The following is an 18,100-nucleotide window of genomic DNA, read 5'->3' on the forward strand; positions in this document are numbered from 1 at the left end:
CTTGGTGTGATCCAGTAGTGATGTCACCAGTGGCAAACTATAGAAGCTGAATGACCATGAAATCACATAGAATGTAGTCAATAATGCTTTTTAAACATCTAGTTATAAATTTGTCTTGAATATTCACCGCTGGATGTTCAGCAAGTAACAGACAATAAAAATAACTACATATATATTTATTTTTTACAGCAACTTCTTTAGGAGGAAAAGAAACTGCCATGATAGCTTTGTCTGTTGGAATTGTAGTTATTGTAGCCTTATTAGTGTTTGTTGTTTGGAGAGTTAAAAAGAGGTATGGTCAAAAACTTTTTGCCTTTGATTAAAAAAAACCAAGTTAAAGTATAAGAATCAAATAAAAGTGCTTATGTTGTAAAACACACATACTGTGTTATGCAGATCTGACAGCCATTACTGTTTTTGTGGTTAGAAGTTCTATTTTATGTTGAAATACTTCATCAAATTAGTCTTCCCACCAGTTGTTCATGATATCATATCTTGATTCTAAGATGCAGGAAAAACACAGGCTTATTCGGCATCATGAATGATATTGCGACAGTTTCATTCGCTATTTGTAAGGTCATTAAAGTTTCAGACCATGAACATTTCCTCAATATGTAATTTCTTCTAGAATATACACTTTTCACCTGAAAATATTTTCTTCAAATTTTATCACATTCTGATTTCTGAAATGTTCAAAAAGTTTTATTGTGTTTGATGTTAAAGTTTAATGCTGGAACAAGATATATGATGTCATACAGGATAATAGTTACTGACTGTTTGAGACACTCATGGATAGTCAAGGTTGTTTATCTCCCCCATAGTAGCAGGATAATAGTATTTTTCTATTTTGCAAAGGTACACAGTATGAAAGTGCACTGTGTACCAATTAACATTAAAAGTAAATTGATTAACAAAACAAATTAAAAATACATTGTGAGAACACATTAAGTAAATTCAGGGAATTCAGTGAACCACAAACATTTAAAATGTGTACTCTGTGAAATAATTGTACTATTAGTCACATTAATTATCCTCATACAACAAATTTGTTTATGATACATGTATATGTTGTAGAAGAAGACAAGCATTCCTAACAGAATCAGATGAGTTTGTACGTCTGACATTTTCCAATCCTAATTACCAGAAAACAAGTACAGAAACCATTAACCTAGATAGGTCTTCATCTGCTGACTCTCAAGAATGGAAAATATTTAGATATAGTAAAAAAGATGTAAGTATATCAGATCTTATGAATTAAGTCAGCAACCTAACAATTAACAGCAGTTAAAAACAAACATTTAAAAAAGTTTTAAAAGATTTGTGATAATAAAACAAAAGATTGCAACAGTACAAACAAAGGATATCAGGATTTACCAATAACTATTGGACAGTACAACAAACCACTCTTATCTTCCCGCAAAGAAATAGACCTGTGTAAAACAACAAATGGTCAAGATAGCCTGACTTGGTATAGGAACAACTTTTGTAATACATAAATTTTACAAAACAGTTATCTTTCCATTGGTACAGTTAAATGCCATGAAGTCATGCCTATTATATAATGTTGTATTCAACACTAACAAAAATATAAATATTTCATTATTTTATAAGTCAACAACCATGTAAGGACAGCATATAAAACTTGATAGTGAGACTTGGGTTAGTGATAGAATACTCGTTTTTTCAATTTGAAAATTTTATAGGGTTTGTATTTCCAGAGTTATAAGACTTTTAATAGTCACGTTTTAATCAATATTTATTTGCCCAAGTATATTGTTATGTAAGTTTTTCTACAAAGCCCTTTTACGAATTTTCAATTAGATGCCTTCTTAATATATCAGTTTATGCTCACAACATTTTCAATGTGGGGGAAAAGGGTGTACCATTTCGTCTTTATTCAGCTTCTTAAATAATGCCTATTATTTTACAGCAACAAGTTTCAATTTTAAAACCTTCAAGAGAGGCAAAGACGAGGGGTTCTGAGCGTGCTGCCTTAGTACAACAAATGGACTCTGGTGCTGTGTCTCCTTCACTGCCGAGTCGAGAGAGACAGAGTAAATTATTTAAAGACAGAACTTCTAATAAGGAGAAAGATGTTATCTCTAAAGTTCCTTACAAGCCTGTTAAAACATGACATTATTATAAATATTTTTGTACCTATTTTTTATGAAAGTTTGATGTTATGTGCCAATTTGTGATTTGCAGAGTATTTGAAAGACAAATTTTGTGAAAATATTTTGTTAATATTTCACAAGTAAACGAATATAGAAAACTTTTAAATTAATTTTGATATTATTAAGTCATATTTTTTTTCCAATTATCTCCCTTGTATAAGATCTGATCTGTTCCTGTTTTTTGTAGTAAATTTGGTTATTTGTAGTAATTTTATAACTGACTATAAATCATGTTGGTTGGCAATCTCATCTTATTTATGTATTCATTGAAATCTTTATTGTATTTTATGTCCCTTTTAAAGGATTTTCATGTTCTTTGTTGCTAGGTGACAATTTTTTGTAATTTGTTTTTTATTTAACTTATGCAATGAATTGGTAACTTTTTAAACAGAATTATTAATTTTTTTTAAATTGAATCAGTATATACAAACATCAAATCAGACAGCTTGTGAATATTTATTACGCTTACTTAATTTTTTTACCTGTCCGGTACAGTTGTAGTTTTACTTTGATTTATTCACACTTTGATTTTTTTTAATCTGTTATTTGAATAGTGATATTATATTTAACTTTGCTCAAAAGCCATTTTCCAGAACCAAACTATATTTTTCAGTTTTAATAGCAAGAAAATATCATTGTAAATAAAAACATTTTCATTAATGTAAATATTGAGGCCTTCACTTGCCAGCATTATTTCAGTGTAATAATCCATAAATCATTTTATTTATACAATGTTATATTTTGATGTCATTTTTTATGGTCACAAATATTTGTTTAAATGTATATATGATTTATTATACATGTACTGTAAAAATATTATCATATTCTTGAGGCAGCCATATTTCTGTATCTGAAAGAGAAAATACCTAATCCTGTGTCCCATTTTGCACGTATAGATCGTGTGATAAAGTCAGCAATATTTGTAAGTTTCGGAATCAATACAACATCATCAGCATAAAATTGTCAATTTATGGTTGCTGTTGCGGTAGATTTCAATCAGGATGAGGGTGAGGGTGTCAAAATCGGAAAATGTGGTCAAATTTTTCAAGGTGAATTTGCCTGTGTAGAATTTTAATTGGATTCATAAACAATTGTCACCCAATACCACATTTCTAACCTCTCAACTACAGCTATTTCTGAACTTTCCTATAATATGACACTATTATAAAAAAATATGTCCCAATTGTTGATAAAACATGAAACTTGGATTACATGAATATCACTAATAACATTAACGGTACCAATTTTTCTGCACCAGATGCGCATTTCGACAAATAATGTCTCTTCAGTGATGCTCGTGGCCAAAATATGTAAAATCCAAAGCTTATATAAAAGATGTAGAGCTATAATCCAAAAGTTCCAAAAAGTATAGCCAAATCCTTGAAATCAGTAGAATTCTATTTTTTTTTAAACAGAATGTGTTTAGCCAACCATTTAATAGCCATTCAGCACTATTGATTTTTATTATGGATGTCAAGCTTTAGATATTTGAGATGCAATTCATTTGATGGAAGAATACTACTTTTATGAATGTTGTTATAGACTTATTGGTGTTAAACTATTATAGAAATACCCCAGCTGCTATATAGGTAAGGAAGTGCCGTAATAATGAAACAGTTACCATTATTGTGTATGTATTTGATACTTTTATGTTACATATTATGTACCAATCTTAATAGATCTGATGTAGATAGAAATCAGTTTTTCATTTTAGAAGTCATGATTATTTATATTTTTACATGGTTTCGTTACATGTGATAATTATTTTGGTGCTTATATTTTTGTCAACTTCTCAGATGAACTACTAAAATGCCAGTAAGATTTTTATGTGAATCATTCATTTATACTTTTCATTTTGAAATAATGAAATAAGATACTTGCAAATAATAATTGACCTAGTTTAAACATTACTTGACTTTATTTTTTCAACTTTTTGGGTGAGGAAACATTTTCTTGTGTTTAAATTTCCTGCAGATTATTGATTAACATTTTATGATCAGTTTTAAAATAATTTTGTAGGTACATGTATATATATATTTATCCCCGGCTTAGTATATATCTAGGATTTTGATTGGTTAACGCACGTCGTTACAAAACCCATAGCCCCTGGGTGTTGCTAACCCATATCCCCGGACGTTGCTAACCATTATCCCGGGGAACTTCACGCAAGTTTTCCTTAGTTCCATGATTACACCTTGTGAAATATTGAATTCTGTAGATTATCCATGATGTTTGTAATTAAATATTTAATTCATTAACGATTTTGTCCTATTATACCCGACCATTTACACTCATTCCATTAAATGCATCACTTGACTGCCACATTTTCAAGGAATGGGACTACTGACCTAGCTATGCAAATGACCCACGTTGACGTCACACCATCTATGACGTAACGCTCACAACATTGAGCGCCAAATTCGACTCAATCCAGTTTCTCTGTCTCCGTATTAAAAACTTTTTATATTTGACTACCTGTAGGGTTCTACCAAAGGTAGTACCCTACACCCCGTAGAAACTATGTAAAATTTCCAAATTCAATAGAACCTTTTTAGATAATGAAAGAAACGTTGTTTTCACGTTACACTTTGTATCCGAAATTCCATAAAACTCGCCCGATTCGGACTAAGACCGGGGATAAATTCGTTATCTACGTTCATATCCGTAGATATGGATATTTTAACATCCTTCAGTACCCTGTACACCCTTCGGCTACGCCTCACGGTGTACTTGGGTACTTCAGGGTGTTAAAATATCCATGTCTACGGATATGAACGTAGATAACTTATAATATATATGTAGATATTGGTGTAGACAAGAGAAATTTCCATCATTGTATGTGAAATGTTTCCGATATGATACCTCACTTTGTAATATAGAAACGTAGTCACATGGATGTTGGGTTAGATGAGTTTGAAAGTGAATTGTATCTAAATACATGTAACACAAGGGTGTGTCAGTAGGAAATATTTATATGATTGGATTCAAAATTATCTTAACTTTGGGTATCAGTTTAAGTTAAAAAGATTGTTAAAACATAATGTTCTTCTAGATTTCCTTCAAAATATATTTGATTTCAGATTATTAATGTATAAAATGAGATTTTTTTTGTTTGTTTGTTGAAAAGCTACATTTTGTATATGTTCCCCTTTTTCAAATCATCTTCACAATATTGGTAATTCTACTATTGTACTGTTATATAACAGTCTGAACTGTTTTTGTGACCATTTTATTCTGTTTAGATGTGGAAGTTATGAATGATGCTTTCTTTAAACCTTTTTCAAATTTTTGAAAAATATTTTTTGGTGCACATTTTTTATGCATTGTACATTTTATGCATTTTTTTTTATTTTACTTTATAGTGTAACAAGATGGTGCTCCTGTATTTTTTGCTTTTCACAAAATGATTGTTGATTCAGTACATTGAAGTCAGGTTGTGTTTTGTATATAGATATTGTTATTTTCTTACTTTTTTATCTGGACGTCATGATGCAATTTAAATAAATTTGTCGTTTTAGTGCTAATTTATAATTATATGAATTGAAACCTGTCCCCTAAACTTCACAAGATTAAGTTTATTAAGAATAAAATTGATAAAGCAGACAATTTCTTGACAAAAGAGTTCATGACAGTTTGTTTACTTTTATTATAAAAATAGTGTCGACTGCCACAATAAGGAATTGATGATTGATGTCAGCCAATCAAAACTTGTTTTACATGTCATACTTTTTTAGAACTGATGTTATTGGTAATTATTTTACATTGTTGTTTAGAATTAACACTTTTAGCTTGCTTTTCGTAAAAGTTAGTAATATTTATCATCAGCAATAATTTCACGTTTTTTTTAATTTGATAAATTTCCAAGTTGTAATATATATCTATATGCCATTGATGGTAAGTTCAGAATTAAGACAATGTACGAGTTAATGCCAACAAATTATACACATCAATTAATCAGCTTTTCAGTTTTAGTCATAATGTAACTTATAATATCTACCTCAAAAATTTGAATTGAAAAAATGTCATTCAATTTTAAGAAACTTATCACTCAAACACTTTTAACTGATTAAACAGTTACAACATATGGTTTGTTGTGTTGTGAAGAGTCAAAAGCTTAGTAACTGTTAAGTTTAATTCTATATTTAGAAATGAGATTTTAAAAAGTGGAATAGTATTTTTGTTAACAGACACATTTTGAGAAGAGGTGCACATTAAAAGCTAGTATCTTCTATTTGAACCATTTGAAACTGTTTGAGTAATAATGTATTCACCATGTAATTATCATATGAAATTATTAATTTAAATTTACATAAGTACCTGTACTTGTAGTCCCAAATAATGACCTTTATTAATTTATCATAAAATTCAGCACCATGTAGTTATAGTAGAAATGACAGTTGTATAGAAACCTCCTTTTTACTTTCCATTAGATTTTATCTTACATTTGTGTCACAGTTAGTTAGCCAATAAACTACAAAGGAAAGTCTTTAATGTTAGCCTTGTCAGAAGAGGCTTCATTTGTCATTCATCACCTGTCAGTGTGCAAGTTTTCCACACACAAAGTTTGCATTATAACTACTAAGCTTATTGACACCAAATTACCAACAAAATTTTCTTTAGAATGTGAAGGTTCTAAATTACAACAAATATTGATAATGTAGACAACCAACATGACTGACCGCAAGGGATTTAATTTGGCAAAATATAAGTTTTTATGGCTTTTTTTAGTCAAGAATTTTTTCACCAGAGTTAATTATTTTGTATACATTCATTTGAATTGATTGAGTCACAATTTTCTTTTGTACTGGATTGTCAGTATTTTATTTTGAATCGAAATCATTTTTCTATTCAAGATTTCTATAGATATATTTGTAACTGTATCCCTGTCTAATTCAGATTACTTTACTGGTCTCCTCATACTGTTCCCCCTCTACTAAACTTCATTACACTACATTTCTTTATGATTTAGTTATATACTCTTAGACCACTGCCATTGATTTGTACGGGTAATTAATTACTTTTTGATTTATATTCATCACTTACCTTAATTCTACCTAATCATGTCCAACTTAAGTATTATTTTCCATCGGAACTAATAAAGTTACCATCCTACCATTATTTTTACTTTTAATGATTTTATACTTTACACCAGAAACCATTCATGTTGGTACCCGATTAGCAAGTTGGAAATTCTATTTAATTTTATCAAGAACTATCAAAAAAATATGCAGTTGTTTATTACAAATGTACAAAAATCACTAAGGCAGAAAACTTTTAATTAGCTCTTTATAGAATAAAATTGAATCGACTGGTTTCATGAAAAAAGTTGGTTTAACGTGAATGGTTTCTGTGATGATTGAGTTTTTTTTTTTATAATTGTTCCATACACAGGGTAAAATTTATATGTAAACTATTCATGTGTTGTGGAATCATACTGACTGTATAAACAATGACTATGATTGACTAAACTTGTTCTGTAATCAGCGTAAAAAGAACAATAACTATGATTAAACCTTTTCCCGTAAATGAAAATTTCAGAACGTTTTGATTTTTTTTTTATAATTAAATTTTCTTGCATAAATCAATTTTGTAAATTACAGACTATTCTATTCATCTGTATCATGGCATTTTATATAAATAGGGGAAAACAATGAATTCAATATAATTTTGATATAAGAGGCGGTCATTGTCATTGTTTATTATGATAAAATCATCATTTTCACCAAATTGATATTATAAATATTTAAATATAGAGATATGACTCATTTTCCATTTATTGCATGGACTTATGTCATTGAAAAATAAAATGATATTCTAACACTGTTTTTGTTACATTTATTTACACTGGTTGATTTCCTAATGAATTGTAGAGTAGATTTGTAGATTTGTTGGTGTTAACATCACTTTCAGCAAACCTTGGCTCCATGGCTCAAGGCGGCAGTTTGTCACATCGCTTTGGCCCACCATAGAAAGTGATAATTAATTGTACTGGTGTTCACAATAGTTGCATCCAGTTGCTTTCATCATCACAATTTTCCATTTTTAACAAGTGGATGAAACAGCAATTTTTCATTTATAAGGAAAAACAATGATAGACATAAATGACTGGTGGTGTGTTATTTAAAACAAGAGTGCACATCGTGACATGCTGAACTGTCTCACTTAACATGATCCAAGAGAATGAGGTCAAGGTCAGATAAACCAAACTGGAAATACAGTAATATCATACCCCAAATATGCTTTAAATTATAGTTGACCAATTGCACTTGTATCTAAGAAACAAACTTAACCAGGAAACTTAAGATTGACATATGAACCATGCAGATGAAATTTGAGGACAGATGATAATTTCCAGACAGACATATACACCTTACAATCATTCCATACACCAAATATAGTTGACCTATTACTTATCATATTAGAAAAACAGACCAAAACACAAAAACTTACTTTAACCACAGTACCATGAAAATGAGGTCAAGGTAAGATGACACCTGCCAGTCGCACATGTACACCTTACAATCATTCCATACACCAAATATAGTATACCTATTGCTTATAGTATCAGAGATAAGGACTTGACTACGAAAACTTATTCTTGTTCACTGATCCATGAAATGAGGTCAAGGTCAAGTTAAAACTGTTTGACAGGAATGAGGATAATGCAAGGTAGGCACATACAAAATACAGTTATCCTATTACTCATCAAGAATACTAAAAATCTTAACTTTATTTAAAATAGTCTCTGAACCCTTAAAATGCGGTCAAGAACAATGGACATATGTCACCACTAAGAGAATTTTAAATCTTGGACTTAATCTTCTCCAGTAACTTTATTCACAGGAATAAATAAAACAAAGACTTGTATAAAACAACAATTGTGATTTATTGATCAACAATAGTACAGTTACAGTAGATTGTCCTACAATCCTATCACAGAAAAATACATCCTGTTTACAAAACAGTGTCTCCCAATATTCCCCTACTATTGACGTTGTAAAACCTTACAGTTAAACCAAGTTTAACAGTGTCTCAAATATTCCCTATCAATGATATCATAAAAATTTACAGTTTAACCAAGTTACTGTCCATCACATTTATAATATTTAGTAACTAATACATCTAAAGACCAAAATTATCACATTTTTTATCTGTACTACAAGGTTTAACTGATCAATTATTGCAAGTATATTTCTTAGATTTTTTAATCTTAAATGTATTATGCTTAATTGGCAAAAGTGGCAAATGTTCGTGGAAAGTGAAATGATGGTTAGAAATGAAGCAAAGTTAAAAAAAAAAAAAAATTAACATTTCAATTACTATCAAGAATATATCACACATGTAAAAAGAATTTATAGCATTTTGTCAACAATATTTCAATAGTTTTAGAATTGTCTTTAAATCTTTAGTAAGCATTACATATCAAGTCTGTGAAACACAAGTCAGATATATAATTATTTTTTGTGGTTCAATTGCAGATCAAAATCGGAGTTTTAAGTTTTAGTTAAAATTCAAATAATAAAATCACCAAATGCTTTTTTCTTCAAATTTATGTGATTCTTCTAAGGTTAAATAACATTGTTATTAATGATAGAAATTCATGATTTTTGACAGAAAACCTCACACAATACATTATCCACACAATACATTTGCTTTTAATCTAAATTATGCTTTAACAAAAAAACTTTGACAATGAAAAATATTACCCAATTTGGTTTTATTTTTATGGCTGTTTGAGAAATAAATGGGGGCTGAAAGACACTTATTATTTTACCCGCCACGAATAAAATTTTATTGATTGTTTCCTATAATTGTTCAGGCTTTCTTCCTAAAAATAACCAAATTTTTCATGGATGTGCCTTCCAACCCCCATTCAATTCTAATCTGGAACAGTCATTAAAGATTTTAAATAACATTCATTGTATAGATATTACACACTTCAACAAGATTTATAACAAGAATAAATATATATATATATATATATATATATATGATAAAAAAAACAGATCCATGGACGGATATATACAAATTAACAACAAAGTGATATGACATAAATCAACAATATCCACACCAAGGATGGAAGGATAAAATAAATATTAGGACGGAGGAATGTATTGGATAAATAAAAAAAGTTAACAATGTATAATTAATACTTTATGACAGATATGGACTAAAATAGTTATCAACACTGACTAGTGGAAGAGGCCTGCTCATTTTTGGTAAAAATGTCTACCAATTAAAAGCTACCCTAATGTTCAACAGGCATGGGAAAAAAATACTGCAAACCATTTACATGTATGTTAGTACCTTTGATATTATGACAGGTTTAATACTCTTAAGAATCAAGTAAGCTGCTGAACAATATATCAAACAAATATTTGTAACTGGTTTGTAGCAGTTTTAATAATGCCTCTGAGATTCTTATAACCAGATATCTATATAAAGTAGCATGCTAGTGAATTGTTGATGTAAATACAAAAATAAAAACTATGAAGTATAATTAAAATTATTTCTATAACCCTCATAATATGCCATGAAATTTGTTGTGAAAGATTATATAAAATACTGATCTGAACTGTATCTGACTAGCTGTCCTATAATACCAGAAGTCTGTTAAATATTAAGGAGTCAAATGGATTTCAATTTATGCTGCAGCCTTGCTGTTCAATAATACTAGAAGTCTTGTTAAAGATTAAAGAGTGATATGGATTTCAATATATACTGCAGCTGTGCTATTTGAGCAGTCAAATTGCATTGACCGTATATCACCTTGTTTATGACGTTGACAATGTGTTTCCGTAGGGTTTTATTCATGACGTCAATAAAACATACAGGTTCGCGGCAATTTTACGTTGTCCGCTCACAATTAAAGAATGACGGTTTTTACCCTAAATACTTCATTTTGAACAGTTATAAGAGTTGCAGTATATAAAGAATAACCATACATTGTCTGGAAATATCAATCTGTCATTTGTACTCGGCTCGAAACAGGTAGAAATGCTCGGCACAGCCTCGCTTTCTACCTGTTTCTAAGCCTTGTACAAATAACATTGATATTTCGAGACAATGTATGGTTATTCTGTATTTATGCTGCAGCTTGGACAGACCCTCATCCTTTACTACTTATGAGTCCGACATGTGCCACCTCTGAATGAAACAATCAGAAGCAAGATATTGCATAAGATAACATTGATATCAGCCCAACAGTCTTTTCTTATTTCGATGATTTTGAATTTTCCAAAAGAAAATTTTATGAAAATATCACATTAATATTGCAAGTAAAATAAGTAGAAATAAAAATATGAATGATAATAATTAATATTGTCACACAATTCAAGCACTTCAAATGCTTTCTACAGAATGTCTTAAACATTATTTTCAAATAAATGGAACGTCTCAAACAATATTTTTACAGTTATGAATCGTCTCAAACAAAATTTTAATGATATGATTCTACAATTTTTATAACAGAAGTACTTGCTGTTTGCAATTGTAAGGAATACACAAGCAAATATCACTCACATCAATTTCACTTGAATTTTTATTCATGTGAATCTCACATGAAATTCACATGAATTTCACCTCAAATGAGCTTATACGTGAAACTCACATGAAATCAGATTTTTGTGAATTTCATGTGAATCTCATGTCGAACTCATTTTTGAATTTCACATGAAAATCACATAAAAAAATTTCATGTGAAATTCACATGAATTTTTAAAATAGAGTATTTCAAATAGCATTTAAATTTTCAATTTTAATTAAAATCATGAAAATATAAAAAAAAATTGTAAATTTCACACGAAATTCATGTGAAAAATTTCACATCAGATTCATGTGAATCTCAATTCACGTGAAATTCACATGAAATTTTTCACATGAGTTTCATGTATAAGCACGATTGAGGTGAATCTCACATAAAAATTTTCATGTGAATTTCATGTGAGATTCATGTGAATTTCATGTGAGATTCATGTGAAATTCATGTGAGCAAATTTTGCCTGTGAATGTTGCAACAAAAAATGAAGATATCAATCACTAAACAAAATACAAATTTGCAGTACACAAGTGAAGACACAATTTATCTACATCAATATTTGCTTATACATGTACCAGGAATGGATTCTTTAAAAACAACTTATATCAATAGAGAAACTTTCACTTTAAAGTTTTTTTCTTTTTTTATTACAATAAATTATTCAAATATATGAGCTGTATCATAAAAAGGTTATGATAAATTTAACCAAAATCTGAAATATATCAAATATATTTAACCAGCACTTGAACTTTATTAACATTAAAATACTACTTTTTGATAAAATACCTTGAAATAATCAATTAAGTTTCATAAGCATTTTAAAATATCAATATTATATTTATTATAAAATATCAGATGTCGTCAGTTTCAATTTACAGGTTATACCAAACTGACATGGAAAGATAGAAGGGTATGAAAAAGGAACTCAAGTTACTACCAATCCTTACAAAGTTTGATTGTACATCTTATGGTTGAATTTGAAAATCGAAATAGTAATTTGCTTATCTTTTCAATGTTAAATTAATCGAAATTTGTTTATAAATCACCTTTTCAGAGATGAAGTACTGAACTGTATGGGATAATTAGAAAATAAATAGTATAGTGCTATTCCAAAAAAGATTCAATTGTTTTTTAAGAATGTTTCATGTTAATACCAACAATAATAATTTGCAATAACTTTGACCATAAATAACATAGGAATATTCACTACATTTAGTATTATGCTGGTAACAATAGAGTCAATAAATTGTTTGGTTGATTGCATCAGTACCCAGTTTGTGTCTACTTAAGTTGTAATCATAAAGGTTGTAACTCGCTCCTTTTCTTCTTCCCTTTCCTGCCCCCACCAATAGGTTGTAATGTTTCCAGACGTGTAGGTTTACGGACCAATGGATCATTCTCTTGACTGATGAGTTGACCGTGGACAGCAGCAGCACGTAAGCCACTGCTCATCTGGTCATGTTTACCAAAACCATTGGACACTGGCATTGGAGCTGCCTTCTGGATACTATGTTTAACTTCAGACATATCTGCAAATATAAGCAGTAATTTGTTCTTAATACATGTAATGAAGGTATTAGATTGACTAATTTTACTTGCTATATGTACAGTCAGTTGAAAGGAAGGTTTTACATCTAAATATAGGACTGAAAACATTTTTAAGATAAGTTTTTCAATACTTACAAGTTAAACTTATGAAAATTGAGAATTTGTTATTTGATGTGTGGTACAATAATTGAATTTAAACATCCTTTCTATTTTTTATCTTACTCACAGTTTATTTACTTCAAGATTAATATGGTCAATAGACAGTTTTTTTAACATACGGTGAGCAAAGATGCAATATAAACAATTGGAACTCATACCACATTTTCTTATATCTAAGACCTTGTCCATCAGATAGAACATTTCTTACGGTAAAACTATGTCAGCATTTAATAAATAAACAAGTGAAACTGCGAGCTACTGCTCACTGATGATACCCCCGCCGCAAGTGGATAATATTAATAGTGTAAAAATATGCAAGTGTTCGGTAAACAGAAAGTTGTCGAGTGATGAATCTGAAAACGCATCACACGGTATAGCTGACTTATAAAAATCCTGAAACCAAATTTCAGAAATCCTTGTATTGTAGTTCCTGAGAAAAATGTGACGAAAATTTTCAACTTGGCTATCATGTGTAAAATCATACAAGTGTTCGGTAAACAGGAAGTTGTCGAGTGATGAATCTGAAAACGCATCACACGGTATAGCTGACTTATATAAATCCTGAAACCAAATTTCAGAAATCCTTGTATTGTAGTTCCTGAGAAAAATGTGACGAAAATTTTCAACTTGGCTATCATGTGTAAAATCATACAAGTGTTCGGTAAACAGTAAGTTGTCGAGTGATGAATCTGAAAACGCATCACACGGTATAGCTGACTTATATAAATCCTGAAACCAAATTTCAGAAATCCTTGTATTGTAGTTCCTGAGAAAAATGTGACGAAAATTTTCAACTTGGCTATCATGTGTAAAATCAGACAAGTGTTCGGTAAACAGGAAGTTGTCAAGTGATGAATCTGAAAACGCATCACACGGTATGGCTGACATATATAAATGTTGATACCAAATTACAGAAAGGGTGGATGTGTAGTTCCTGAGAAAAATGTGACGAAAGTTTCATGGGACGGACTGACTGACGGACTGACGGACTGACGGACTGACGGACTGATGGACGGACTGACGGACTGATGGACGGACAGACAGAGGTAAAACAGTATACCCCCCCTTTTTTAAAGCGGGGGTATAATAATCTGAGTCCAGTGGTTTAAAACTTTACAATTTTGCCATCAGTAACAACTTGACTCTGATGTTAATTACTTACTTGTTCGGCTGATTGGCTGGTTCAGATATTTTTTCACTCTCTTGTTCTCAAAATAGTCTGATGACGAATCATGCTTGTTGTATAAACTCTGTAAAATATGAAAGCTAATATCATTTCTCTTCTATGATAAATATAAGGGTAACAGCGACCACAAAGATAGGTCTATGCCATAGGAGCTATTAGTTCAAAATTAAAGATCAGCAAAAAGCAGTTGTTTTTCTGTTGATTAGGAAATAAATTCTACCTTTTGAATAAAAAAAGTGATATGTAGACGACATAATGCTATAGATGTGTATATTTATCTTTTCTATATTTTTTGCTGCCTCATTAATGTTTACCTCAAATCTTGTCTACCCCTACATTCATACAAATATAAACATAAATTAATGAGAATGTGTCCATGGGACAAAGATGAGGCCCTTGCTTGCATATAAAGTTATAAAAGGACATTACTAAAGAACTATCAAAGTTATAAATTAGAACATGGTCTGAGATTTGAGGTAATAAGCATTATGTTTAAGTTTCAAACATTTGGTTGTGGCAAACAAGAAGGAGAATGGAAACAAAAAATTCAACAAGTTTCTATTTGTAAAGGGACATAACTCTAGAAAGGTAAAATTGACACTACCCAAATTCAAAATTGATTTGTGTTTTGTGGTAATAAGCATTATGTATAAATTATAAAACATTTAGTTGAGGCAACCAATTTTGAGACGTCTGGACGTATACATACAAGGATAAAACTAAAACGAAGGTAAACATATACTAAACACTACTGACCTGTGCATATCTATCCTCTTCGTTGTCATAGATACTAGCATTGACCTCCCCATTAGTTACAGGTCGTGGTCGACCATGTGTATTGTTACTGACCCTTCCTCCTGGCATTACACCCTCTGTAGAACAAGAAAGTTTATTTATACAGTAAAACTCTCAATAAATCACGGTGTTATGAAACTTTAGTTCATTGCTCAAGTATTTAAGATGATTTAACACAATTTTTCTGAAACAGAACATTTACAGTAAAAACTTTTAATTGACAAACTATATTTTAAAGAAATCTCTAAGACATTATTTTCAATAAACAATTTCTGCTACCAAAAAAACATCTCAGTTATTTTATATTCAAAATAAAATAAAAGTACTGTAAATTCAGAAATTATTGCGAGGTTTTTATTATTGCGAATCATACGACTGAGTTGTAAACGCAATAATTAAAACTCGCATTTTGTAATATTTTTAACTGAATTAAGCATGACTTTTCTCAAAATCGTAAAAATTAGAATCGCATTCAAGTGTAAAATGAGAAAATCGCAATAATAAATGCACGCAATAATTTCTGAATTTACAGTAATAAATCTGAATTTGCCAACATAACGGTAATGAAAACATATATACTTTACTAGAAATTAAATTACTTTCAGGAAATGCTTTTATTTCTCAAAGTCAGTTAATGGAAAATATCATTTAATGTAAACAGGTAGTGCGAGAGAAATTCTATAAGATATATTTCCATATTCAGTTAAATTAGTTATATACAATTTTCTATCATAATAAGTTGCCTGAGTATACAAAAATGTTAGAAGACTGTTTATTACATCTTTACAATGGATCTATTGGAGGAGTACTTATTGATATTTTAGCATTGACAAAAATCTGGTTTATATTTAAGCAGAAATAATGTGAATGTCTCAAATCAGGAACATGTTATTTAGTTGTTGTCGTTGGGTCTGCCATAATCTTTATGTTTAAGGCTTTTAGCAAAAATCATGATATCAATTTTCTTTTTTGAATTGTTTTACGTTTTGTGACTCTGGGGCAATTTATAGCTTACTATACAGCATGGGTTTTCTCATTGTTGAAGGGTATACAACAACCTATAGATATTTCAATTATCATCCTTTTCGTTGGGGTCTCAGGTGGAGAGTTGTCTCATTGACAATTGAACCACATCTCCTTATCTTTATATTCAAGGATGCTACTGAAACAGTAATTATTAAGTACTTCTTTATAAAAAGAGGGAGAGAGTTCCAACAGGTCATTGAAAACAATTAACTAACAGCACCATGGCAACAAAATAATAATGGGGAAAAGATTAAAAAAAAAGTCCAAACAAAAATAAATAGAAAACTACAGAGAAAAACAACCCCCACCAAAAAGCCAGTGTTGCATTCAGTTATCACATTAGTCCAAAAGTAATTTCTTGAGGATTATTTTCTGTTCTAGAAAAAAAATTTAGTAAACAAATACTCTCCCTTCCAAAACAATAAATGCAAAAGTAATAGGTCAGTGCAAGAGAAAATTGTAAACACGCTTATACACTTCTATATACCCATGATAAATATTGATTATACAAAGATGCTAGACAGTTTTCAGAAACATAGAGCAAAATAGAAAAGTTAAAATGACCTTGCTCGGGCATTCCTGGCATTGCTGTAAATTGAAATAAACATGCTTAGTAAAAAACTGAAAACAAGAAACTTGTCAACTGTATACCTTGTCTCTCTAATCCAGATCTAAACTCAGTATCTAACAAATAAAACATATACTTAACTTACAATCTATAGTAGTTATCTTTGTAGACTGAAAACTGTTTTTTATCTTTTAAACACATGTTTTAAAAGGCCAATTGTATGAAAAAATTAGTAAGATGATGCAAATTTTGGAAAGCAAAAGTGAAACGCTACTTTTTAAATTAAAGTTCAAGAAATGATTTTAAAATCTTGTTTATATAAAAAAGATTGCATAAATAAATCCTTTGTTTTAACATGCATAACATGTCAAATGTTGAAAATATTGAAAACTTATATTGTCTAGTGTGTTTTGGGGGAAAAAATTAAGATATTGTTTATAAGTGTAAATTTTTATCAATATATTACAAATGATTTTCAGTTTTTAAAGATACTGGATAACACGAATTGGCAATTGGTCATTTTTCTAAAGTGAAATTTTGAAAGTTAACTCAGTCTACAAATATGACGTAACATAAAAAATATATAGTATGTACACATACAACATGAAGACTGTATCAATGTTAATGATGGGCTGGGGAAAAATGTAGATACCAGGTTATAGTGATGTGAGAGAACACCAGAATTTATTATTATACCTTTATAATTTAAGACATATACTTGGGTTAGAACATACTGATTTTTATGATTTTTTGTTTACAAAATTAAGACATATAAATCACACTTGTCAGGCCTTTAAATGATCAAATTAGATAAATACTTTTTAACATTAAACTTTGCACTAGTTTATGATAATAATACTGATAAGTACTAAAATTAATTCCTTCATTACATTTTTCAAATAGTAATTCATCCTTTGAACCTTAAAACCAGAATGCAGCAGAACATAGGTTTTTGATTTAGAAGGAATAAATCATAAAAATTAGGCCAAATTTGTATTAAATCTCTCACACCTAGTACATAAACTCTTCCTGATGGCATGGGTGTTAGCCTTGAACTAGAGTAAAGGATCTTAAACCCATGTTATAATATAATTAATTACACTGTT

At 29.8% G+C, this 18,100-nt stretch overlaps 2 protein-coding genes across 2 annotated transcripts in view; one reads left to right on the forward strand and one right to left on the reverse strand.

Annotated features, from left to right (window-relative positions):
- Nucleotides 1-7,995, forward strand: part of LOC139529917 (low-density lipoprotein receptor-related protein 4-like) — a 65,782-nt gene extending 57,787 nt beyond the window's left edge. The window contains exons 38-41 of the mRNA XM_071325887.1: nt 190-292; nt 1,075-1,231; nt 1,931-4,199; nt 4,955-7,995. Coding sequence (XP_071181988.1) covers nt 190-292; nt 1,075-1,231; nt 1,931-2,134 — 464 coding nt within the window. The 3' untranslated portion in view covers nt 2,135-4,199; nt 4,955-7,995. The remainder of the gene's footprint in view (nt 1-189; nt 293-1,074; nt 1,232-1,930; nt 4,200-4,954) is intronic.
- A 1,041-nt stretch (nt 7,996-9,036) lies between these two features.
- LOC139482952 (osmotic avoidance abnormal protein 3-like) overlaps nt 9,037-18,100 on the reverse strand; it is a 41,911-nt gene continuing 32,847 nt past the window's right edge. The window contains exons 19-22 of the mRNA XM_071266979.1: nt 17,078-17,110; nt 15,362-15,477; nt 14,582-14,669; nt 9,037-13,241 (exon numbers count right to left, since the gene is read on the reverse strand). Coding sequence (XP_071123080.1) covers nt 13,009-13,241; nt 14,582-14,669; nt 15,362-15,477; nt 17,078-17,110 — 470 coding nt within the window. The 3' untranslated portion in view covers nt 9,037-13,008. The remainder of the gene's footprint in view (nt 13,242-14,581; nt 14,670-15,361; nt 15,478-17,077; nt 17,111-18,100) is intronic.

Source organism: Mytilus edulis, chromosome 7, assembly GCF_963676685.1.
Source record: "Mytilus edulis chromosome 7, xbMytEdul2.2, whole genome shotgun sequence".
NCBI classification, from domain to species: Eukaryota; Metazoa; Mollusca; class Bivalvia; order Mytilida; family Mytilidae; genus Mytilus; species Mytilus edulis.